The sequence below is a fragment of the Scyliorhinus torazame genome, chromosome 7 (assembly GCF_047496885.1).
Source record: "Scyliorhinus torazame isolate Kashiwa2021f chromosome 7, sScyTor2.1, whole genome shotgun sequence".
Lineage (NCBI taxonomy): Eukaryota > Metazoa > Chordata > Chondrichthyes > Carcharhiniformes > Scyliorhinidae > Scyliorhinus > Scyliorhinus torazame.
The window spans coordinates 108,305,566-108,331,806 of NC_092713.1; the positions used below are offsets into that span (position 1 = coordinate 108,305,566).

The 26,241-nt window shown below is 46.2% G+C and overlaps 1 protein-coding gene across 1 annotated transcript in view; it reads right to left on the reverse strand.

The window, feature by feature from the left end:
- lamc1 (laminin, gamma 1) overlaps positions 1 to 26,241 on the reverse strand; it is a 368,639-nt gene that overhangs the window by 58,842 nt on the left and 283,556 nt on the right. The window contains exons 9-13 of the mRNA XM_072511236.1: positions 25,744 to 25,866; positions 25,318 to 25,507; positions 22,675 to 22,787; positions 11,672 to 11,893; positions 8,351 to 8,539 (exon numbers count right to left, since the gene is read on the reverse strand). Coding sequence (XP_072367337.1) covers positions 8,351 to 8,539; positions 11,672 to 11,893; positions 22,675 to 22,787; positions 25,318 to 25,507; positions 25,744 to 25,866 — 837 coding nt within the window. The remainder of the gene's footprint in view (positions 1 to 8,350; positions 8,540 to 11,671; positions 11,894 to 22,674; positions 22,788 to 25,317; positions 25,508 to 25,743; positions 25,867 to 26,241) is intronic.

Consider the following 26,241-nt stretch of genomic DNA (forward strand, 5'->3'; position numbering starts at 1 on the left):
CCACAAATAGGAGGTCCGAATATTTTCGGTTGCACCGAGGGACGAGACGGGGTGTCCCCTGTCCCCCCTGCTCTTCGCACTGGCGATTGAACCCCTGGCTATGTCACTGAGAGAGTCGAGAAACTGGAGGGGATTGGTGTGGGGTGGGGTGGAGCATAGGGTGTCGCTTTATGCGGACGACCTTCTGCTGTATGTGCCGGACCCGGTGGGAGGAATGCCAGAGGTAATGAGGATCCTTAGGGAATTCGGGGACTTTTCGGGGTACAAACTCAATATGGCGAAGAGCGAGCTGTTCGTAGTTTAGCTAGGGGACCAGGAGAGGGGGATTGGCGAGCTCCCTCTAAAAAGGGCGGAGAGGAGCTTCAGATATTTGGGGGTCCAGGTGGCCAGGAGCTGGGGGGCCCTGCATAGGCTTAACTTTACAAGGCTGGTGGAGCAAATGGAGGAGGAGTTCAAGAGGTGGGACGCGTTGCCGCTGTCCCTGGCGGGTAGGGTGCCGTCAATCAAAATGACGGTGCTCCCAAGGTTTTTGTTCCTGTTCCAGTGCCTCCTCGTGTTTATCCCGAAGGCTTTTTTCAGGCGGGTTAACAGGAGTATAATGGGGTTTGTGTGGGCGCGAGGGACTCAGAGGGTGAGAAGGGTGTTCCTGGAGCGGAGTAGAGATAGGGGGGGGCTGGCGCTGCCCAACCTCTGTGGGTACTACTGGGCCGCCAATGCGACAATGGTGCGCAAGTGGGTGATGAAGGGGGAGGGGGCTGCATGGAAGAGGCTGGAGACGGCGTCCTGTGTGGGTATTAGTATGGGGGCGCTGGTAACAGCGCCACTGCCGCTCCCTCCAAGGAGGTATACCACGAGCCCGGTGGTGGTGGCGTCCCTCAAAATTTGGGGGCAGTGGAGGCGGCATAGGGGGGAAGTTAGGGCCTCGGTGTGGACCCCATTACGGGGGAACCACCGGTTCGCCCCAGGAAGAACAGGTGGAGGGTTTTCGGGGTGGCACAGGGCAGGGATACGAAAGTTGGGGGACCTGTTTGTGGACGGGAAGTTCACGAGCTTGGGTGAGCTGTAGGAGAAGTACGGGCTCCCCCGGGGAACACCATCAGGTACTTACAGGTAAGGGCGTTTGCCAGACGGCAGGTGGTGGAATTCCCGCGGCTACTTCCACACACAGTACAGGACAGGGTGCTCTCGGGGGGGTGGGTGGGAGTGGGGAAGATCTCGGAAACTTACCAGGTGATGCAGGAGGAGGAGGAGGCCTCGGTGGTGGAGTTGAAATATAAGTGGGAGGAGGAGTTGGGAGAGGAGATCGAAGAGGGGACGTGGGGAGATGCCCTAGGGAGGGTGAACTCTTCCTCTTAATGCGCGAGGCTCAGCCTCATACAGTTTAAGGTGCTGCACAGGGCACACATGACCGGGACAAGGATGAGCAGGTTCTTTGGGGGTGAGGACAGGTGTGTTAGGTGCTCAGGGAGCCCAGCAAATCACACCCATATGTTCTGGGCATGCCCAGCGCTGGAGGAATTTTGGAAGGGCGTAGCGAGGACGGTGTCGAGGGTGGTAGGATCCAGGGTCAAACCGGGCTGGGGGCTCGCATTATTTGGGGTGGCAGAGGAGCCGGGAGTGCAGGAGGCTAAAGAGGCCGTAATTCTGGCCTTTGCGTCCCTGGTAGCCCGGCGAAGGATTCTCCTTCAGTGGAAAGATGAGAGTCCCCCAAGCGTGGAATCCTGGATCAGCGATATGGCAGAGTTCATTAAATTGGAGAGGGTGAAAATCGCTTTGAGAGGGTCGGTACAAGGGTTCTTTAGGCGGTGGCAACCGTTCTTTGACTTTCTGGCAGAACGATAGACATTGGTAAATGGCAACAGCAGCTTGGGGGGGGGGGGGGTTTACTTTATTTTGGTTTATGTTATTTACACTGGAAGGGTCTGAGGGGGTGTATACACCTGTTGTCTTAAGTCAGGGTGTTAATGTTAATTTATTATTTAGGTACGGGGGGGGGGTTGCTTTTTTAGATTGTGTTTTGTACTTAACCCTGTTGGGTTCCTTTTTCTTTCTCGTTTTGTTATTGATATTTTATGAAAACCTTTGATAAAAATTATTTTAAAAAAAAAAAACTTTCTGGAGGGAATATCAAATCCCTCTCCAGCACTAGAGTAACCCCGTATCCCTTAAAATTGTTATAGGTTTGGCTATATTAGCTTCCTTAGTTACCTGCTTTCCCCTCACGCTCCCACTTCCTATCCTTTACAAAATTATGGGCATGATGGAACAAAGGTTTACATTTATCGACTAGCTCATAATTATCAGCAATAATTGCTGCTTGTCTATCGGTTTGTACCCTCTAGTCTTCTACATGGGTTCTTATTATAGAAGGTAGGAAATTTTTAAACTCCTCTAAGAGAATGCCCTCGCTCACAGCCTCATAGAACATAATAGCGCAGTACAGGCCCTTCGGCCCGCGATGTTGCGCCGGCCTGTGAAACCACTCAAAAGCCCATCTACACTATTCCCTCTTGTACCAATCTATTAAAATTATTCTGCTTAACCCTTTCAAATTCTGCATAAGTCGGATCTAGCTCACTGCTCAAATTCCAAACTTTTTGCTTATATGCTTCGGGGACCAATTAATAGGCAACCAAAATAACCTTCGTTACCATCTCATAATCCTTAGATTCCTGCTCTGACAAGACAGCATAAACTTCCTGTGCCTGTCCCGTCAATTTACTCTGCAGTTGTAATGTCCACTTTGTTTTTGACAACACCATTTGGGTTGCAATTTTTTCAAAAGCCAAGAGGAGCGTTTCTACTTCCTTCTCTTCGAATTTTGGAAGAACCTGTATAAATTTAAGCTTATCCACTGAGTTCCGTTCTAGGACTAAGCTCCCCTCTACATTCTGACAGTGTCCCACCCATTTCCAGGACTCTAAGCTGGAAGTCCCACTCCTTTACTTGTTCCTCTCACTCTCTCTCTTTCTTTTTTCTCATTTTCTCTTTCCTCATTTCGATTTCTATTGATTTTAAATCCCTTTCATGCTCTTAACTTAAACCAAACTCTCTCCAGCTCACTCCCCCACCAGAAGACATCCCTGATACTACAGTAGCTCGTCAGCTCCCCTATGCTCCTAGCATCTCCATCAAATTTAAATGTTTAACAAATGCTTCAACTACCTCTGCCTTCTTAGCTCTAGCTGGTATAACCAGTTTTAATTTCCCTGCCAATTCGACTGGCATATCTTTGTGAAGCACCTCTAAATAAACCAGAGTTAAGTTTTCCACCTGAAGAAAATGCTTAGCAGCTTCCAAAGCCATCCTGTTCTATCACAACAAACATGGTGTCTCTTTTTAATTTACACTGTAACCCAAATTCGGCGTCTAACGTTTCAGATCCTGGACCTGAGCCCCCAATTTATGTTATGACACCCTGGGCTATTGAGTGGTCAATTCCAGTCCCACAGGCCCCAGAGTCCCAACACAAGTGAAGTAACCAATAATTTGTATAACGTTTCTGAGATCTTTGTCCCTTGACTGATCCGATTACTTACAGGCACCAGATTCCTTTAATCTTGGCTCTTTCTGTTGCTTCCCCTCCCTCCTGGCCAACTCCCTCCACAACATGCCCTTGCTGCTTCAATTGGTCTTCAGATGAGGAAGCATTCTGATACTCTCTGTGCAAACACCACCAATCTTTACAAATAAGTCTCTCACACCAAGTACTCTCAGTTTCTAAAACAAAGAAACTCTTCAGTCTTTAATTACCAGAACTACTGTCCTTCGAATCATCCCCATCAAGCATTCAATCTTACCTCCATTTTAATGACAGGTGGGAACCTTGGGAAACCCATGCAAATCATTGGCAACATTTTTTGTCAATAGGAGCTTCTGTGGCAGGTTGGGGGTCAGGTTTATTATTTTTAATTATGGAAACACCTCAACTCATTATCGGAGAGCGATAGGTGGTTAAAATCTTATTCGGACTCAAATGATTTTCAAATTCAGTGAGACACTCTACATGGATTTCAGAAAGCACATCAAAAGTAAACTTTCACCATGTCCAGTTCAATTAAAATATGATACTTTCCCTCTAAGTTACACTGAATTACATTGATATATGGTCCGTATATTATCTGCTCTTTAGCTCCAATTATAATGGATGATTGAAGTAAGCGCTTTGACTCAAAGCACTAAAGATATTATGATCAAAGGCCAGACCCCCAGGTTTTTGGTAAAATGTTTTGTTTAAAGTTGACAAAGTTTTAGATCCAAAATACTTGCTAATCGAATAAAACCACAAGATCCTGCAGTTTTATACAAACAAAAATAAACTCAACTATACAAGGTCTGAAAAATAAAACAATTTACAATACCTATCTTATACTAATCCGGAATGGTAAGAGTGTAAGGTACATGTGAATAAATAGGCAAACCGTGGTCGAACAAACACTACTCGCTAAATGGCAAAAGCAACCACATATAAGGCATAGGAGCAGAATTAGGCCATTCGGCCCACCGAGTCTGCTCCGCCACTTGCAAGTTAGCAAGGGAAAGGCCCAGCGCCACAATGGAGGTTGGATGTGGGGCTGTTAGTGGATGAGGAGGTATGTGAGCGGGTGAGAGAGGCCATTCAGGGATATATAGGGATCAATGACACGGGTGAGGTTTCGGCAGGGATGGTTTGGGAGACACTGAAGGCGGTTATTAGGGAGAATTCATCTCAATTTGGGCCCATAAGGAGAAGGCTGAGCGGGCGGAGTTGGACAGATTGGCAGGCAAAATTTTACAGGTGGACAGGAGGTACTCCGGATGACAGGCTTTTGAAGGAGTGTCAGAGACGGCAGCTGGAATTCCACATAAGGCGGAGGGACAGCTGAGGGGGCAGTGTATGGATTTGGGGAAAAAGCCAGCAGGATGCTGACGCACCAGCTGAGGAAACAGGAGGTGGCGAGAGAGATTGGGAAAGTGAGAGATAGGGCGGGGGTAATAGGGGAGGACCAGGGGGGATTGGTTAAGGGACAACACCGGACGTCCAACATTAGGCGGCTAATATATCGATGGTTAGGAAATGGGTAGTGGAGGAGGGGTTAGTGTGGGAGCGGGTGGAGGCGGCATCTTGCAAGAGCACGAGTCTGAAGGATTTTTTTTTTTTTTTTTAGAAATTTAGAGTACCCAATTAATTCATTACCATCTGAATTTAATAATGATGCCTGTGGAGGGGCACGAAGTCGAGGTGGCCGTGGATGCAGAAAAGGCCTTTGATTGAGTGGAGTTGAAGTACTTGTGGGAAGTTCTGGGAAGGTTTGGATTTGTGGGTTCGGTCCGGTTGCTAGATCAGGCACCGGTGGCGAATGTAAGGACAAACCGGGTTCGATCAGAATAATTTAGTCTGTGCTCGATGACAAGACAGGGATGTTCACTCTCCTCACTACTGTTAGCCCTGGCCATAGAGCCTTTGACAATGGCGCTGAAAGCATCAAACATTTTGCAGGGGATAGTAATAATAATAACCTTTTATTGTCACAAGTATGAAGTTACTGTAAAAAGCCCCTAGTCGCCACATTCAGCCGCCTGTTCAGGTAAGCCATGTACGGGAATTGAACACACGCTACCAGCCTTTTTCTGCATCACAAACCAGCTGTCTGTAGTGAGGGGGGGGGGGGGGGGGTGGAACATAGGCTCTCGCTCTATGCAGAGATTTTTTTCCTTTATATAAACAGATGGCAATGAACATTTGGCGGGGTATAGTAATAATAATAATAACCACCTTTTATTGTCACAAGTATGAAGCGACAGTGAAAAGCCCCGAGTCGCCACATTCCGGCGCCTGTTCGGTTAAGCTGATACGGGAATTGAACCCGTGCTGCTGGTCTTGTTCTGCATCACAAACCAGCTGTCTGTAGTGAGGAGGGGGGGTGCAACATAGGGTCTCGCTCTATGCGACGATTTGCTCCTTTGTATAACAGATCTGTTGGGGGGAATTGCAGAAATTATGGGGATATTGGAGAAATTTGATTGGTTCTCAGGTTACGAACTGAATATGGGCAAGAGTGAGGTTTTTGCGATCCAGGCTAGGGTTAGGACAGGAGACTGAGGGAGATACCGTTCAAAGTGGTGTGAGGAAGTTTTAGGTACCTGGGGATTCCTAATAAACTAAATTTGGGCAGGTTGAGCGAATGGAAAGGGGACTTCCGTAGGTGGGACGTGCTCCCGCAGCCACTGGCGGGGAGGGTATAGGTGTGAAAATGACAGTTCTCCCGAGATTGCTCGTGTTTCAGTGTCTTCCAATCTTCATCCCTAAAGGCATTTTATAGGAAGATGAATGCGGCGATCTCGGGTTTTATATGGGCAGGGAAAGCCCCCAAGGGTGATGAAGGTCCTTCTTGAGCGGGTGCGCGTGGAGGGGGCTTGGCCCTTCATAGATTATCATAGATTATCATAGAATTTACAGTGCAGAAGGAGGCCATTCGGCCCATCGAATCTGCACCGGCTCTTGGAAAGAGCACCCTACACAAGGTCAACACCTCCACCCTATCCCCATAACCCAGTAACCCCACCCAACACTAAGGGCAATTTTGGACACTAAGGGCAATTTTGGACACTAAGGGCAATTTTGGACACTAAGGGCAATTTATCATGGCCAATCCACCTAACCCGCACATCTTTGGATTGTGGGAGGAAACCGGAGCACCCGGAGGAAACCCACGCACACACGGGGAGGATGTGCAAACTCCGCACAGACAGTGACCCAAGCCGGAATCGAACCTGGGACCCTGGAGCTGTGAAGCAATTGCGCTATCCACAATGCTACCGTGCTGCCCTTCAGAACGTTATTAATTATCACTGGACGGCTAATATATCGATGGTTAGGAAATGGGTAGTGGGGGAGGGGTCAGTGTGGGAGCGGGTAGAGGCGGCATCTTGCAAGGGCACGAGTCTGAAGGCTTTTTTTTTTTTAGAAATTTAGAGTACCCAATTAATTTTTTCCAATTAAGGGGCAATTTAGCATGGCCAATCCACCTGCACTGCACATCTTTGCGATGTGGGGGCAAAACTCACGCAAACATCGGGAGAATGTGCAAACTCCACACGGACAGTAACCTAGAGCCGGGATTGAACCTGGGACCTCTGCGCCATGAGGTGGCAGTGCTAACCACTGTGCCACCGTGCTGCCCCTGGAGGCTTTGTTAATGGCACCTCTGCCGTTCTCGCTGGCTCGTTACTCCACAAGCCCAGTAGTACTGGCAGCCCTGAGAGTGTGGGGCAAATGGAGGCAGCATCTGAGACTGGAGGGGGCGCCGGTGTGGTCACCAATCTGCGATAACCACCGGTTCGCTCCGGGAACCATGGACGGGGGCTTCAGGAGGTGGCAGCGGGCAGGGATCGAGAGATTTGGTGACCTCTTCATTGTGGAGGGTTTCCTGAGCCTGGAGGAGCGAGAGAATGAGTTACCGTGTTGAATGGGTTCCGATATGTGCAGGTACGGGGTTTTGTCCGGAGGCAGGTCCCGAGCTTTCCTCACCTCCCACTAAGGGGACTACAGGATAAAGTGTTGTCTAAAACAGGGGTTGGGGAGGGGAGGGTCTTAGAAATATATAAAGAACTAATGGAGTGGGAAGGGGTCCCAATTGGGGAGGTGAAGAGGAAGTGGGAGGAAGAGCTGGGAGCGGAGTTGGAAGTCGGATTATGGGAGAAGGCCCCGAGGAGAGTCATCCTCTTCATGTGCCAGGCTTAGCCTGATCTAGTCAAGGTGGTCCACAGGGCTCATATGACTGTGGTCTGGATGAGTAGGTTTTTTAAGGAGGAGGAGGACAGGTGTGGGGGTAGTCCTGCGAATCATGTACATATGTTTTGGGCGTGTCTGAGGCGGAGGAGATTCTAGCAGGGAATTTCAGATGTCATGTCAGAGGTCCTGGAAGGGAGGGTGGTTCCGAGCACAGAGATGGCAATATTTGGAAGATCCGGGAGCCGGGGGGGGGGGGGGGGGGGGACCTCAATAAAATTATTTATATTAAAAAAAAAGTCTGCTCCGCCATTCAATCATGGCTGATATGTTTCTCGTCCCCATTCTCCTGCCTTCTCCCCATAACCCCTTATTAATCAAGACCTAGACACATTCCACAGGTTTCTCAACAACGCACGCAGGCATCAGTAAACACTGCAAATCAACTGATCTCGATGAAACGCTTTCCCCTCATGAGCGTTTCCAGCTTTCATCTTTGAAGATCTTGGCTTGTAATTCTCTCGAAAAGTCACTCCAGCTCAGATGGCATCAACAACAGCACACCCCGCAGGGCTTCAATTTAGTCTCCCGAGATTCTTTTCCTTTGCGTTCTCAATTTACAAACTTTGAGAATCTCACCTGTCGTTCCTGTAGGGCAGTTGGTACACACTACATCCCTAGTTTTTGGCACAACAGCACAACTTGAACCACTTGGACAAGGGCATGGACTACAGTCCTCTGAGCTACCAACTGTAGGATCACCATAGTAACCATCCCTACACCGCTCACAGTTGGCTCCAGCGGTGTTGTCCCTGCAGTAACATTCACCTGTAGAATGACCAGACAGACAATGCAGTTAATTATTCATATACCAAATATCGTCTCCAGAAATTAAACTGTTCAATTTATTAACACTTTCTATAGCGGCACACACATATGTGCATTGATCCTTTGGATGACAGGCAGGATCTGCTGTTAATTCCTTGAAAGATAATTATTTTATAAGCACCTAGTGGCAGCCCACTGTCCAGTGCTACACTGGGTAAGACTTTACTGTGAATTTTCAAACAAGTGTGGATGATCCCAGAACAAGTGTAAAATAATGCAGGGTCAACTTTTACTCATGCAACAGAGACCGATATGTTAAGGCCTTCTGGACCGTCTTGGCCGAAATGCGATCCACCATCATCATCAATAACAACTTGAGCTCTACAGAGAAAAAACAGCATTGAAACAACGGACATTTGCGAAAAGTAACACTCTTGGTTTGTTTAGATTTAGGATCATCGATCTACAGAATTAAAGAAACCAACTTCTTTTTTTTTTTTAATTAGTTCTCGGAATCTGGGTAACACTGGCATGGTCAGAATGTACAGCCCACCTCTACTATACCTCAAGAGGGTGCTACTGGAATTACCTCTTAAAACCACTCAAGTCCATGTAGTGAAGGTACTTCCACAATGCTGATAGCCAAGGAGTTCCAGGATATGAACCCAGAAAAGAACGTCAGGTACGGCATTGTTTTGATGAGGTTTCAAATGCATGCATTGCTACAGATGAGGGTGCTCACAGCTAAACTGAAGTGAAAATAATTGACCACAACTTCCTGACTCCCTAGTGCCACTCTAGGACAGTACCTCAAAGATGGACTGGGGAATCCCTCTTCGAAGTTCCCATGTAAGGGCTGTTACGATCCCAGCTGATGTTATAACTGGAAAGGAAGATCCCAGAATGGAACCCTAGCTCAAAAGACCGTAACTTTTACTTTTTTCGTATAAAATGTGGAGTAACAGAGTCACAAGACTGCTAATTAGTTTTAACACCAAGAACAAAAAAATATTAACCATGAAAAGTTGGATTATTATACAATACTCCTTTACTCCCCCATTATCTTAACAATTACACATAGCCTTTAGGACTAACAAAAATTACAAAGCATGTCTCAAGCTTCAGTGGGCTCATTAACACACAAAGTCCCTTTTAAGCACACAAGATGACTGTGGTCAAATACATGCATTCCGATCTGAACACATGTTAGTGTCCATGGATCGTTCCTTAGAATCCAATCCCCCCCCCCCCCCCCAATATGATTCTTATACCGTGAGCCACCTTGTCTCACTGAACTCTGGCTTCCGAGTGATTTCAAATTCCAGTTTCAAAAAGTCACTTCAATTTTTTAAAGTTATGCTTTCCCACCACTACTTCCATCAAGGTTTCACTTTCAAGTTTCACACCTCTCCCTTCAGGCTTCCTTTATTTTTGAGGCTTTTACACTAGGTCTGAGGTACAGCCACTGATTTCCACAATTATTTCAAATAATGCATCCCAAACTGTTGTAATTTTCCATAAATCTTAGCACTACTGCAGATATCTTTCTGGCCTCTCACCATCCAATGTCTTTTCAGTTCTCTCTGACTTTACGGAACTGTAATCTGTTCTGGTTCCCAGTTTCCTCTGTTCCGCTAACTCCAGACTTCTTGGAAACTATCTTCATTTCTCTAGTTTCCTTAACTAGCTGTACTTCAGGTTCCCGGCATCTATTTTTTAACCATTACTCCATAGTATAGCTTTTCTTCTGAAAAGCTGAGAGAGATGTTCCCTCTTTAGCCTTCTAAAATCAATAGTTTCTAGCAGAGCTTTGAGAGCTGCATTCGCTTTCACTACCTATTTCCAACTATAATCAAATTCAGCTAAATTAAAACTTAAAAGCTTCTTTACTTTACAATGCCCCAGTTGCTAAGCAACCACTGCTGGTTTATTTTTCTTCATGCCATAGCCCTCTCTAAACATAATAGAATCACAGTTGGAATTGAAATCCACCCCTGCTCACACAAACACCTTCGTCCAGCATCAATCTAACTATAGATTTGAACCTTCCAGACACAGAAACATTAAATTAAACACACTAAAAATTGTACCTTATTTCTACCAATACAAATATAAATCCCTTAAAACTGCCTTTGTTTTCCCAACAGGATTTACCTGGAAATTGTCCAAAACGTCTAACTTCTCCTGGACAATTGCACTGGGCTGGGAACAATCCGACAGTGATTTTAAATTGCTAACCTCGGATGGGTCTGCCAGTTTTACCCTCAGTTGCTGTGACAGTTAGAAGGGGGAAAAAAACCTTAACTTCAGTGTAACCCAGACCGAGCTCCATACTCTACATCCACCCCCACCCTCATGATGTCCAGATCCCCCAACACCGATTTAGGATCAGACACCCCCCGCCCACACTGAACAATGTCTGGACACCCCCTCCCAGGGCATCACACACTTTAAATAAATTGTTGTGCTAAAATGATTGCGATAATGTCAACAATAACTGCAAATTGAAGCATCATTTAAAAGAAGCTAAGTGGAAACTTCCAAATATTAAAAGGCAGAGTTTGAAATATTCCTATTAGACTATTGATAGCCATGAAAGGCAGGCAAAATGGCCAGTCAAAATAGTTTTTTCTTTCGGTAAAGGAACATACTAATAACAATACCATCATGTATTCAACTGTACTCTGATTCAGGAAGCATGCATGTTACCGCAAGTGCTTTTATGGGTAGGCATCTAGGTAGGTGAACAAAAAGCATCATGACAACTTTTCAAAATCAAGCAGACTTGGGACTGAAATCAACTTAATTCACTCAAAGCGAGAAGAAAAAATGTACACAGTGATTTACTCCATTCTAATGCATCATAAATTCTGAAATTAAATTGGCGACATATGTAGGTTGCCTCCCGACTAAGAGTGATATTACACATTGAGAGAGGTTGAGAAATATGGGAAAATAGAAAAAAAGAGAAAGGTAAAATAAGAGCTGGTTGGGGAGATAGAATATCATCACACAAAACATTATATGTATTAAAATAAACAACTATCCCAAGCGTGTTTATTCAGCTTTATCAGTGAGCACAAAACACTAATCTAAGCAGAGTTTTTTCAATCTTAAGCTCTTGTCACTCACCACTTTCAGGATCACAGGAATCACTATGTGCATTGCAGTTACAGGGCACACAGGGACTGAACGCTCCACGATGAGGATCTTCCCTCCTGTAGCCTAATGCACACTGTTCACAGAATTGTCCCCGGTATGCGGCTGGGCAGGTGCATTGCTCTACCCATTGAGCAGGTGATCCAGAGCCAGGACGAGCAGTAAGCAGAGTTACATCGTCCAAGTGCCCAGCACCTATGGTGAAATAAACGGAAGTTAGTTTCAAACACATTAAACTTTATGAAAATTACTTGGACTTGGTAAATTACGTGGATATTCAAAAAAGTTGGCAATGTACATATACCAGGTTAACACTTAGTTTTATTTATTTAAGAATTAAATTTACACGGACTGCAATACAAACAATTATGTATCGCACTCAGGGTTGTGTAAGAAAAGCAGAAAATCACTTTCTGGTCAAAAAAACAACAAAAGGGCAGGCCATACTAGATGTAATAAATGAGCAATGTTGATCTTAGTTAACAACCTAAGGGTGCATGGAAATACATCTAATATCTTCCTTAATTTGATAAGACGTGCTGTTAGGTAATTTGGACATTCTGAATTCTCCCCGTGTACCCGAACAGGCGCCGGAATGTGGCGACTAGGGGATTTTCACAGTAACTTCATTGCAGTGTTAATGTAAGCCTACTTGTGACAATAAAGACTATTATTATTAAAGATCAATGTTATGTTTGACAGGAAGAAACTCAAATCAGCAACTTGGGTAAGACTGAGTTCAATGTAATGGGACAGAGATGGTGGTCTGCAATAAACTGGGCAAATCTGTTCATGAATAAAATAAAGGATCAGCATAAAGTGTTCAAAGAAGAATTTATGATATAGAACCAGTTTATATCTCTCAATAGGCACGAGCACTACTTGCAAAAGACAAGGTCATGATTGAGGAAACATAAAACTCAATGACAAAGTGCCAAAGAATGCAAAACAGTTGCACGGATCTCAGAAAATGGTAGAAGAGTTGCAAAAAGGTGGTGAAAGAGGTAGCAAGAGCTATGTATGGGAACTGAAAATAAATTTGGAAGAGTTATCAAAATTAACACAAAATACTTTTCCAAATACATTAGGAAAAAAAGAGGGTGTTTAAAAGGACTGTGGTACCCTTAAAATGGATAATTATATTCTGAATAATAATTAGGAAATGGACATGTTAAATAATTACTGTGCGTCAGTATTTACAGGAGTGAAAGGGCATACTGGGCATGACAAGGAAACTAAACTTAAACTAAGTTAGGTATTCGCCAAAATCAACAATATTAAAGTAATGATGAAAATAATGGCGCTAAAAAGAACGACAAATCCAAGGTTTACAACCCAGGGTTTTGAAGGCAAGCAAATTGCAGTGCCTTAATTATAATCTTCCAAAACTCTCTCAATCTAGGAACCATGCCTTTAGATTAGGAAATTTCACACCTGTGATTTGAGGAGAAAAGCAGGGAATTATGGACCGGTGAGCCCAAGATTTTTAGTTGGGGAAATTACTGTCTCTAATTAGGGATGATGTGATTGAACACTGAAAATCTTCAGCTGATCAGCGAGAATCAAAAGTATTTGTCATGCCTGATGAACTGCATTGATTTTTTTTTTAAAAAAGGTGGCTAAAGTAGTGTAGAGGTAAATATTTAGATGTTATGGATAAGGACTTTCAGAAGACACTTGGTAAAGTCCCTCATAAGAGATTGCTAAATTGAAGCCCATGGAATAAGTATTGGACTGGTTAGAAGATTGTTTTGGTTTAATGCAGAAAAGAGACTAGGTATAATAGTCTGGGGCAGCACGGTAGCATTGTGGATAGCACAATTGCTTCACAGCTCCAGGGTCCCAGGTTCAATTCCGGCTTGGGTCACTGTCTGTGCGGAGTCTGCACATCCTCCCCGTGTGTGCGTGGGTTTCCTCCGGGTGCTCCGGTTTCCTCCCACAGTCCAAAGTGGGTCTGGATAAGGTACTCTTTCAGAGGGTCAGTGCAGACTCGATGGATTAAATGGCCTCCTTTTGAACTGTAGGAATTCGAAGTATTCTACTCTATGGAATTCCAGGTGCATCATAGGGGTACTCCCCAAATGCAACGCTAGGGAACCCGGACGTTATGGGCCAATATTCTGTTGTCATTCTAGTGACTTGCCAAAGTAATTATGGTTGTCCTTGAGGTAAAATAAAATATTTTCTGCAATAATGAGTGGATTAGTTACTTCTTTGGTGCATTTCCCCCCCCCTTTTGGAAACTAAAAAATGTATTCAATTCAGAAGGAAGGAACAAAGGTCAAGGTAAAATATTAAAACAGGAAATTGAAAACAACAAGTGCAAATGCTCAATTTTCTCTATATCTGTGTGCTATTGTAGCTGGAAGCTAGTAATATTTTCCAGTGGGTGAGCGCATGTGTCTGGGAACATTTACTTGAAGACGACTAATTTTACAGAGAAAAAGCTGGGATGTGTGACTTAACCCGGTTATTTCAAAAAAGCTAGCACAGATGTGAAGAGCCGAAAGGCTCCCTGTTGTGCTGTAAGACTCATGATTCAACATACATGTACTGCGGAGTTGTAGCTTCACCAGGTTGGCACCTTATTTGAAGGTATGCCTGGTGTTGCTCCTCCATACACCTCACCTGGCCTACTGATATCAATTTGCAGACCGTGGTTTGGGTTTCCTGTGTCTGTGTTCCCCAGCACATAAACTTCACCCACTTATCTCAGCCACCAGTTTTCTGCCCATGCTCAGGTATTGGATTACTGAGCCCACTTCTCAGGGTGAATCGATCCCAAACTTCCATTACCAGATTTATGTCATACTGGAGTCCGATCAATCTCGAATGCTCATCTCCTGACTCCACCTCAAGAGGATAGCCACAAACTATCTTAACTGTGGATCTGAGGTGTCACTTGGTATTCAGCACGATCCTGGAACTACTTACAAGTGGTTTGATAAGCAGCACAACACACCATGAAACCTAGGAGTATTTTACTTCTACATCCTGGGGAGCAGTACGAATACCATACCACCTATTACAGATATGTAGTTTCAGCACTTGATCCATAGCCTTGTACACTATGGAGTTTCAAGTACTCATCTAAATGCTTCTCAAATGTTGAGGGTTCCCAGCTCAACCCCCTTTCAGGCAGTGAGTGCCAGATTCCCACCAGCCTCTGGGTGAAAACGTTTTCCCTCAAATTTACTCTAAATTTCTTGCCCCTCACCTTAAATCCAAGTCCCCTGGTTATTGGCCCCTCTACAAAAAGGGAAATGTATTTTGCTGTATACCCTATCCATGGCCCTCATCATTTTGTACACCTCAATCAGTTACCCCTTCAGCATTCTCTGCTCCAAGGAGAACAATCCCAGCCAATCTCCTCTGCATCCTTTCTCATATAATCATTTACTTCCCAAGGGTTGAACAAATGCACAGTCTCAGAGAAACATAGAAACCCGGAGTAGGCCATTCAATTTATCAAGCCTGCTTCACCATTCAACAAAATCATGCCTAATCCTCTATCTCAATGTATACGCTTGTTCTCTCCGCATACCCCCTAATGTATTAACGCATAGAAGTGGTTTTCAATTAGTGTGCACACCGTGCAAGCATGACGTGACATTTTGTCACTCTCTCGGAACCCCTGTTGGGGAATGCTCGGTTCGGAGGCCATGATGTGCAGTCTCTGAGCCCCAACTTTGGATAGGGTATGTGGTGTTCAAGGCGCCAATCCCTGAACCTCCAGTAGTTCAGATTCAGGGGTTTGTCCAATCAGGAGCAGGCTGCCCTGCATTCCAATGTCTTTGCCGGATCTATTTTTTATCCCCTGGTCTAAGAAGAAGTGGAGAAGTTTGTTGTTAAAAGAGACAATTTCTCTTCTCATTCAATCAGTGATGAACATTTGAACCTCAAAGAAAAAAAAAAAGGCAAGAAATGTTCAGAGACAGTACAAAGAGTTATCTGGTCTTTGGATTTTCATGGACAGGAGATACTATTTGACCCTTACCTGAATGTCTCATCTGCAGAGAGAAGTTGGCAATTGCTGCGATGGTACCAAGTTAAAACACCATTTGCAGACAAAACATCCCTCTCTTGCAATCAAAGACATTCAGTACTTCAAGTGCTTTAAAGGACAAAACATGGAAGCAGACCCAAGATCTGATGGGGTGGGTGGGGGTATCGGAGAATGTTCAAGAGACTAGTTACCTGGTGGCTGAGTGTACAGCAAAATCAAAGAAGCCCCATACAATTGCTGAAACCTTAATTATGCCTTTGTGTAAAAAAAATCATTGGTGTGATGTTGGGAGATGATGCTGTAAAAGAGGTTGCCAAAATTCCACTCTGACAATACAATTAAACAGTGAATTGATAACATGTCAGCTGATATTGAGGAGGTGCAGTGAGAAGTTAGCGGCTAGTGGGAATTTTGCTTTGCAGATTGACAAGTCCACCGATACAAGTGGACACTGTCAGCTGCAGGCCAACGTTTGGTATGTTGATGGGGACTCCATTCAGGAGAATTTTTTGTTTTGTAAGGAGTAGCAGAGTCATGTGACTGGTGAGGAAATATTTTGGGTACCTGGGGCTGGATTCTCCGCCGACATGATTCTCCGTTTTGCCGACAGCCTGGAGGTTTCCCGATGGTGTGGGGCTGCCCCACAGTGGGAAACCCCATTGACCAGCTGGCGTAACGAAGAATCCCACTGGCAGGGCAGGGCAGAAATGAGGCGGGGCGGAGAAACCGGCCTCAGATTCTTGAAGGAAAACAAACTTACCTGGGCCGTATGTTGTAGTATTTGTACTGATGTAGCAGCCTCAATGACAGTGAAAGTCAAAGGATTTGTCAGTAACGTGAAAGAGAAAAATCCTGACATTCATACCGACCATTGTATCCTCCACTGTGAAGCCCTTGTAGCCAAAACAGTGCCAGAGTTAGCTGCAGTATTAGAGCAGGTCGTGAAAATTGTGAATTAATGAAAATCACAGCCATTGAAATTATGTTTGTTCACTATTTTGTTTGCAGAGATGGGGGTCAAGCATCAGAGTTTACTACTACACACCGAGGTGTGATGGTTATCGTGGAGAAAGGTTCTCTCCCATGTTCATGAGCTTTGGAGAGAACCAACAGAATTTGCAATAATGAACTTTCTTATAAGGCGTTACCATCTGATAATTACTGGTAGGCGAAGCTGTATATCTCTCAGACATTTTCAGCTATCTGAATAAACTGAACACGGGAAGAATGGGACAATCCTGACCATCACAGACAAACTTTGAGGTTGTGTGTCAAAACTGGGCCTTTGACGAGTGACAATGGCAGGGGGTCCACTTGAGATGTTTTCACTAACATAGTCAGTAGCAATTTGAGCTGTCAAGGCACAGAGTCCTTGCTGCAAGAGAAGCTCAAATGCTACTTCCACATAACAGATGTGGAAGACAGGCTGGGTACGCGATCCATTTAGTTCACTATCTAACGCTTCATCACAAAAGCAGACATGAAAAGAAAAGGAGGAAATCAAAGGGGGCTTGGCCTTACTAAACCTACAATACTACCACTGGGCAGCAATGGCAGAAAGAGTGAGGGGATAGGTACAAGAACCCAACAAAGATTGGGTACAAATGGAGGAGGCCTCCTGTAAAGGAACGACCCTCTGGGCCCTGGCCACAGCAGCGCTCCCATCCTCTTCAACAAGATACACAACGGGCCCAGTGGTAGCGGCCACGTTGAGAACGTGGACCCAACTGAGACAACACTTCGGGATAACCAAAATGTCCCCCATGGCTCCCATATGCGGCAATCACAGATTCCCCCCAGCCATGCTGGATACCAGCTTCAAAAGATGGAGGCGGGACGGGGGCACACTGACGGTCGGGGACTTCTACGTAGGGCACAGACTGGCGACACTAGACGAACTGGCGAGGAAGTGGAAACTAGCAAAAGGACAGGAAATGAGAACCTCCAAATAAAATACTTCCTCCGCAAAGAGACAGTAGGGTATCCCGGGGCCCCAGAAACAACACTACTAGAGGATCTGATAGGCACAAGCAATGAGAAGGGAGGGGGTGATGCGCAATCAATTACACTCAAGACAAAGTGATTTCATAACTGAAGGCTTTAATCTACTAGAACTCTTTCCCCAGCAGCTTAGATACAGAAAGTGAAGTCTACTGGAACGGCACTGTTTCTTATACTCCGCCTCTCAGGGCGGAGCTACGTACAACAGCCAATGGTAGTCTCCTGGGTCTAACCAATGGTCATCAGCCTCTTAGGTACCGCAATACCTGGTACTACCACATTCACCCCCTGTTACAAAAGAGCCCGGCGGGGGTGGAGGCCAGCGTTAATAGTCGCCTTTAGCATGGTATGACCAGGTATGGAGGTACCGTGATGTCGAGGATATTTACAAAGTGTTCACAGTGCAGCAATCAGTTGATTGGGTGGCCTGGTCGTCCTTCTGGAGCGTCTGGATTTCGGCGGTGATTCTGATGGGGGTCCCGGCGGTTGCGACTCTGGGAGCGTGGTTTCGTCCTCACTGGCAGCTTCATCACCCCTAGGTGGCGCTGTGGGGGCAAAAGGTTGACACTGGTGGGGGGCGCCTGTAGGGGGCGCCGGTGGGTGGTCGGGCCTAGGCAGGAGCGGCGGGAGTACTGACCCTCCAGTGAGGTGCTGTGGGGGAGGTGGGGGTGGGGGCAATGGTTCGGGTGCGCGTGGGGTTCCGGCGGGCGCCAGGTCCCGAAGGGAAACTGTGTCTTGCCGGCCGTCAGGGAACGTAGGCGTACTGGGGGTTAGCGTGCAGCAGGTGGACCCTCTCGACCAACGGGTCCGACTTGTGCGCCCGCACGTGCTTCCGAAGCAGGATGGTTCCGGGTGTCGCTAGCCAGGTTGGGAGCGAGGTCCCGGAGGAGGACTTCCTGAGGAAAACAAGGAGATGTTCATGAGGTGTCTGATTTGTGGTTGTACAGAGCAGCAACCGGATGGCGTGGAGGGCCATCGGGAGGACTTCCTGCCAGCGGGAGACGGGGAGCGTCCTGGACCGCAGGGCCAGTAGGACGGTCTTCAGACCGTTCCGTTCTCCCTCTCTGCCTGCCCGTTTCCCCGGGGGCTGTAACGGGTAGTCCTGCTCGAGGCGATGCCCTTGCTGAGCAGGAATTGACGCAGTTCGTCGCTCATAAAGGGGGACCCCCTATCACTGTGAATGTATGCGGGGAAACTGAACAGTGTAAAAATACCCTGGAGGGCCTTGATGACAGTGGTTGTGGTCATGTCTGGGCAGGGGATGGCGAATGGGAACCGGGAGTACTCGTCAATCACGTTCAGGAAATAAGTGTTGCAGTCGGTGGAGAGGAGGGGGCCTTTGAAATCCATGCTGAGGCGTTCAAAGGGACGGGAAGCCTTTATCAGGTGCGCCCTCTCTGGCCGGTAGAAGTGCGGTTTGCACTCTGCGCAGATTTGGCAGTCCCTGGTGACTGACCTGACCTCCTCGAAGGAGTAGGGCAGGTTGCGGGTCTTGACAAAATGGAAAAGGCGAGTGACCCCCGGGTGGCAGAGGTCCTCGTGGAGGGATCGGAGGCGGTCCACTTGTGCAGCGGCACAAGTGCCGCGGGACAGGGCATCAGGAGGATCGTTTAGTTTCCTCGGACGGTACAAGATCTCGTAGTTGAAGGTGGAGAGTTCCATCCTGCACCGCAAAATCTTGTCATTTTTAATCTTGCCCCGCTGTGCATTATCGTACATGAAGGCAACCGACCGTTGGTCCGTGAGGAGAGTGAATCTCCTGCCGGCCCGGTAATGCCTCCAGTGTCGCACAGCTTCTACTATGGCTTGTGCCTCTTTTTCGACCGAGGAATGGCGAATTTCGGAAGCATGGAGGGTACGGGAGAAGAAAGCCACGGGCCTGCCCGCTTGGTTGAGGGTGGCCGCCAGGGCGACATCGGACGCATCGCTCTCGAGCTGGAATGGGAGGGACTCGTCGATGGCGCGCATCGTGGCCGTTGCAATGTCTGCTTTGATGCGGCTGAAGGCCTGGCGGGCCTCCGTCGATAGGGGGAAGTTTGTGGACTGGATCAGGGGTTGGGCTTTGTCTGCGTAGTTGGGGACCCACTGTGCATAATAGCTGAAGAACCCGAGGCAGCGCTTCAGGGCCTTGGGGCAGTGAGGGAGGGGGAACTCCATGAGGGGGCGCATGGGCTCAGGGTCGGGGCCTATAACTCCATTTCGCACTACATAGCCTAGAATGACTAGACGGTCGGTGCTAAACACGCATTTATCCTTATTGTATGTCAGATTAAGGATTTTCGCGGTCTGGAGAAATTTGCGGAGGTTGGTGTCGTGGTCCTGCTGGTCATGGCCGCAGATGGTGACGTTATCCAGATACGGGAACGTTGAGCGTAAGCCGTACCGGTCAACCATTCGGTCCATCTCTCGCTGGAAGACCGAGACCTCATTAGTGACACCAAAGGGAACTCTTAAAAATTGATAGAGCCGCCCATCTGCTTCGAAGGCAGTGTACTTGCGGTCACTAGTGCGGAGGGGTTGCTGGTGGTAAGCGGATTTGAGATCCACGGTGCAGAAGACCTTGTATTGTGCGATCCTGTTTACCAGGTCGGCTATAAGGGGGAGAGGGTACGCGTCCAGCTGCGTAAACCTGTTGATGGTCTGACTGTAGTCGATGAGCATCCTATGCTTCTCCGCGGCCTTTACCACCACTACTTGAGCTCTCCAGGGACTGTTGCTCGCTTCGATGACCCCTTCCCTCAGTAGCCTTTGGACCTCTGACCTGATGAAGGTCCGGTCCTGGGCACTGTACCGCCTGCTCCTGATGGCGACGGGTTTGCAATCCGGGGTGAGGTTCGCAAACAGGGAAGGTGGGTCAACCTTAAGGGTCGCGAGGCCGCAGACAGTAAGGGGAGGTATAGGGCCGCCGAATGTCCTAGAGTGCCCCTTTCTAGGAGTCTTCGGCGGATATCTGGGGAGCTCATACCTGCTACGAAAGCATCCCTGATTAAAAGTTCCGTGTGCTCGCTCGCCGAAACGTGCGGCCAGCTACAGTTTCGGCCCAGCACCAGTAACGCCCGGTAGAAATCTTCCAACGTTTCCTCGGGGCTTTGCCGTCTAGTCGCAAGCAGGTGACGAGCGTAGACCTGGTTTACAGGGCAGATATAATGTCCTTCTAGCAGTTCGATCGCAGCTGCATAGTTCTCCGCCTCCTCGATAAGGGGGTAGATCCCAGGGTTGACCCGTGAGCGCAGGAGATGCATTTTCTGTCCTTCAGTGGGGGTGCCTCCGGCCGTCTCAAGGTAGCCTTTAAAGCACACCAGCCAATGTTTAAAAATTGCAGCAGAAATCTCCGCGTGGGGGCTGAGCTGAAGGCACTCCGGTTTGATTCGGAGATCCATCCTTCCAGCTTCAGTTGTAGTAGATTAAATTGATGCGCAATCAATTACATTCAAGACGAAGTGATTTCATAACTGAAGGCTTTAATCTACTAGAACTCTTTCCCCAGCAGCTTAGATACAGAAAGTGAAGGCTGCTGGGATGGCACCGTTTCTTATACTCCGCCTGTCAGGGCGGAGCTACGTACACCAGCCAATGGTAGATTCTTGGGTCTAACCAATGGTCATCAGCCTCTTAGGTACCGCAATACCTGGTACTACCACAGGGGGCTATGTGGGAAAACATACGGACAGCTACTGGACAGAGCCCGGACTCCACTGGACGAGACCAGACAAAAATGGGAGGACAAACTGGGGATAGGGGTAGGATGCACTGAGCAGGGCTAACTCCACCTCCTCCTGCGCAAGGCTAAGCCTAATGCAGCTCAAAATGCTGCACAGAGCACACCTGATCAGGACCCGAATGAGCAGGTTCTTCCCGGAGGTGGAGGACAAATGTGAACGGTGTCAGAGGGGCCCGGCCAACCACACCCACATGTTTTGGGCTTTTCCCAAACTTGCTGGGTTCTGGGCAACCTTTTCCGAGGCAATGTCCAAGGTTGAGGGGGTGAGGGTGAAGCCATGCCCGAGAGTGGCAACCTTCGGGATATCGGAGCAGCCAGAGTTACACATGGGGAAGGGGGCCAACACCCTAGCTTTCGCTTCCCTAATCGCACACCGGAGAATCCTGCTTGGCTGGCGATCAGCAGCACCACCCACAGCTGCAGACTGGCTGGCTGACCTTTCAGAATTTCTCCACCTGGTGAAAGTTAAGTACGCCATCTGAGGGTCGGAGGAAGGCTTCTTGGACACTTGGGGGCAGTTTGTCGGCCTGTTCCAAAACCTGTTCGAGGCCAGCAACGAGGAGTAAGCGAATAAGAATTTTAAAAAACAACCACCATACCTTTGCGAGTTAGCATTTTCAACACTAGCTTACAGTAAAAAAAACAGGAGCGCGCACTGGTCAGTGGATTGGGTGGCCCTCTCATCAATTCCTGCCCAGATCAAAAGCCTCTGCGCACACCGGAAGCCCCAGGTTTCCGACTAACCTGGTATGTTGCTATTTATTCAACTTTACGTTTTTCTCTGATCCATTGAATTTCAATTGTTTGCTGCAAACCTCTCTACTAAGACCGTAACCGCAGTAAATGTGATGGAATGAGCAAACGATTCAGCGGGAAAAGTGGGTGTGCCGTGGAATCGTTTATCTCATTGAAGTGTGCTGTTACTGAAAAAATTTGGAAGCACTGGTCTCGAAATCTAAAGATTTCTTTCTTAAAATACATTGTAACTGGTCCTCCACAGCCACATGTAGTAGAGAATTCCATAGGTTCACCATCCTCAGTGAACAAATTCCTCATCTCAGTCCTAAATGTCCTACTCCATATCCTGAGACTGTGACCCCTTGTTCTAGAACGCCGGCCAGAGGGAACATCACCCCTGCATTCAATCTGTCCAGCCCTGTCAACATCTTGTACATTTCAACGAGACCCCTCTCATTCTTCTAAACTCCTGTGACTCTCAAGTGCACAGATTGGTCAGAGGACACTTACTATGCTCGCTGTACGTGCCTCGAATTTTGATAGCTGTCAAATTGTGGAGAAGCTTCTGAAATTCAAAAGAAGAAAGCTGTGGCCTCCAGGGATAACTTGTCACTTCATGAAGTCTGCCAACAAAATAAAGTGGACCATTAGAAACATTTATTTACAAAAGTACTTTCAAGTAAAAGTATAAGGAGTAGTTATTTCAAATTTAGCTCAAAACGTAAGACCGACTTTGGGTATTTAACAGACCCTTGAACGCGATTCGAATTGGAGTGCACAAAGGACAGCAGATTCTTGCAGATGGGAGTAAAGTTTGTTACTAATTAAACTGACATTGCTTTGAATACATGGAACTGGGAGGTTCCGTGCACAACACCAACAAGTTTTCACCTCTGAGACCTGGCTTTCAACTCAGTCAAAGCAGATGACTGCTTTGATCCTGCTATTATAATAGAGACAATGGCTCCTGCTTTGAGAGCAGCATATGGTTTCACACTGTTCAAGCAACATGGGACTCCATGCATGCATATTTAAACAATCTGTTTGAAGATGGTGTGAAACAACCACCTCAATGCAGTCTGGGAGCACATGGAACACTGTGGGCATATATAAATATACACTACAATTAAACTAGTGTGAAATAACTACTCAAGGTAGTTTTAGACAACATCCAATCAATTGTTTGAAGCATAGACAGTTGCCTTAAACTGTAATTACGATACAGATTCTGCATTGCTGCAAAACACAAGTCAAGTACTTTACTCCCTTTAAAATGGCCTAGGGGCAAGGGATCCCCATGTGGGGGTCTTTAAAATAGTTACTCTGAAGCTGGAAATACTTTTTTGCTTCTACCTTTTCAGAGTAACTAGGAGGGCAAAACTGACAGAACCATCCCCAGCGATTTAAACCACTTATGTCAAATTGGGAAGGGGGGGGAAGGAGGAGGAAGAGACCAACCAATTGATTGGATGTTGTCTGTCTAAAACAGGTTAAAGTCTCTGGCACACTGTCTAACATTCCATTTGCCATTAATAAGTTCCCAGAATACAGTGAACATATTTGGCCTCTCTCAAAGTCTGGAGCCCAGAATGAGTCTATGTAATTGAACACGATAATCACATCTCCAACCTCTTCAAAGCTGAAGCTCCCCATTCCTGGAACCAGTTTTGTGAATCTTTTCTTCATTCTCTTCCATGTGTTCACATCTTTTTGAAAGATCTTCCCATAACTAGTTGCACTGCACCAGTTGAGGTCAAAATAGTGTCTTATACAAGTTCAACGTAATCTCCTTGCTCTTGTACTCTAAGCCCCTATAGTAAAGCCTAGGACACGGTGTAGCTTATTAACGGCCTCACAACCTACCCTATGACATTCGATAACTTATGCACATATACATAAAGGTCCCTCCGCCTTTGCACTTCCGTTACCCTTTACTTTGTATTGTCTCTCCATGTTCTTCCTACCAAAATGAGTTCCTTCACATTTCTCTGCACTGAATTTCATCTGTCACTTGTCTACCCATTCTTCCAACTTGTTTCTGTCCTTTTGAAGTTCTATACTCTCCCCATCACAGTTCACAATGCTTCCAAGTTTCATATCATCTGCAAATTTTTAATTGTGCCCTGCACACCCAAGGTCTAGGTCATCAGGAAGAGTAAACTCCACGACAAACCTTCCACCATCCTGAAGCACATACATTAACCCCCACTCTGTTTCCTGTCACTCTGCCAATTTTATGTCCATGCTGTTACTGTCCTTTTTATTCCATGAGCTATAAACTTTGCTCACAAGACTGTTTTCCGGTACTCTATCAAATGCTTTTTGAAATTCCATGTACACCACATCAACAGCATTACTCTCATCAATCATCTTTGTCCCCTGTCCCCTCTTCAAAAAGCTCCAGCAAATTGGTTGAACACGATTTGCCCTTAACAAATTTGGCTTTTCTTAATGAATTTGCATTTGTCCGTGACTATTAATTTCGCCCCAAATGCTTGTTTCCAGAAGATCCCCCATCACCAAATTCAAACTGATGGGTCCGTTAATGCTGGCCTTATCTTTACACTCTTTTTTGAACAAGTATGTAACATTTGCACTTCTCCAGTTACCACCTGAATCTAAGGAAAACTGGAAAATTATGTTTCACGCTTCTGCAATTTCCACTCTCACTTCCCTCAGTACCTTTGGATGTATCTCATCCAGTCCTGGTGCTTTATCAACTTTTAAGTATAGGTAGCATATCTAATATATCCTCATCAATTTGAAATCTTTCTAGTGTATTAATTACCACTTATTTTACTGTGGCCCTGATAGCATATTCCTCCTTGGTAAAGGAAGATGCAAGGTATTCATTTAATACCTCAGGTATGCCCCCTGCCTCCAAGCATAAATCCCTTTTTTAATCCCTGATCAGTCCTACTCCTTCCTTTACCCCCTTTTATTTATATGCCTATGGAAGACTTGGGGATTCCCTTTTATGGCAGCTACCCATCTTTTTTCATAACACTCTCTTTGCTTATCTTTTGCTTTTTCACATCTCCTCTGAATGAATGTTCTATATTCAGCCCAGTTCTCCAATGTGTTAATCAATGGATAATTACAATACAATCATTGATTCCAATTTTACTGACTATATACATGATCTCATTTTACCTGAAGACATATGTCTGTGGGCTTTCTGTGGGATACTGGTTTCCCTGAGCTATCAGTGGAACTGTTACTCTCAGGTCTGCTCCTTCCAGCACTAGATCCTCGGCTGATAAACGTGTGTCTCTCTTGTCCACGTAGAAACTGAAAGACAGGTTCTGACCATAGCTCATCAGTTGATTCCCCAAGATATTTGCTGTAAAAAGAACACAAGGAAAAAATGGTTAGGTCTGCAAGGATCTAAATTGGTACTTTTTTTTGAAAAAAAGGAGTAATTTATATAATCTCTGATGGTTATAGGCCTTCAACCTTAGACATCATCTCAATAAATTTTCTATTTGCTCTGCAATATGAAGCAACAGCTATCACATCAGTTGTGCTCATTTGCTTTGGAACAAGATAACATATCGTGAAATCACTGAATTTACATACCAGGAGCAATGTAGTAAACAGGAAAATAATCGTTAGAGACCACAGAGATGTCACCGCTCACTGGGGACCACTGAAGCAGGACCTCAGTACCGTCTCGCTGTTCAGCCCGCCATCCGTCATCACCTGCATATCCAAACAGAAAAGTAAACAAACTCTTCACACCACACTAGAAGCATAGTGACGTATTGGCCTGGCCTATTATCACTGTTTCATTCAACGCCGTTATGCAGGAACTATGCTCAGTTTCACTGCATGTTTACTTGGCAGTACAACACAGATCTTTAAAAAGATCAACAGGATCATAAAGTACAGTATCCACTTGAGAGTCTGATCATTTACAATAGCTGTGTTACATAATTAGTAAAAGGGGTTAGGAACACAGATCAGCAGAAATATCCCCCACCCCAAAGTGAAAGATAAGAAGTAATATACAGCAAGTCGGTAGCACAGTTTTCCATAAGGTGCTCCCACAACCGTAACAAACATAATTATAGCAAT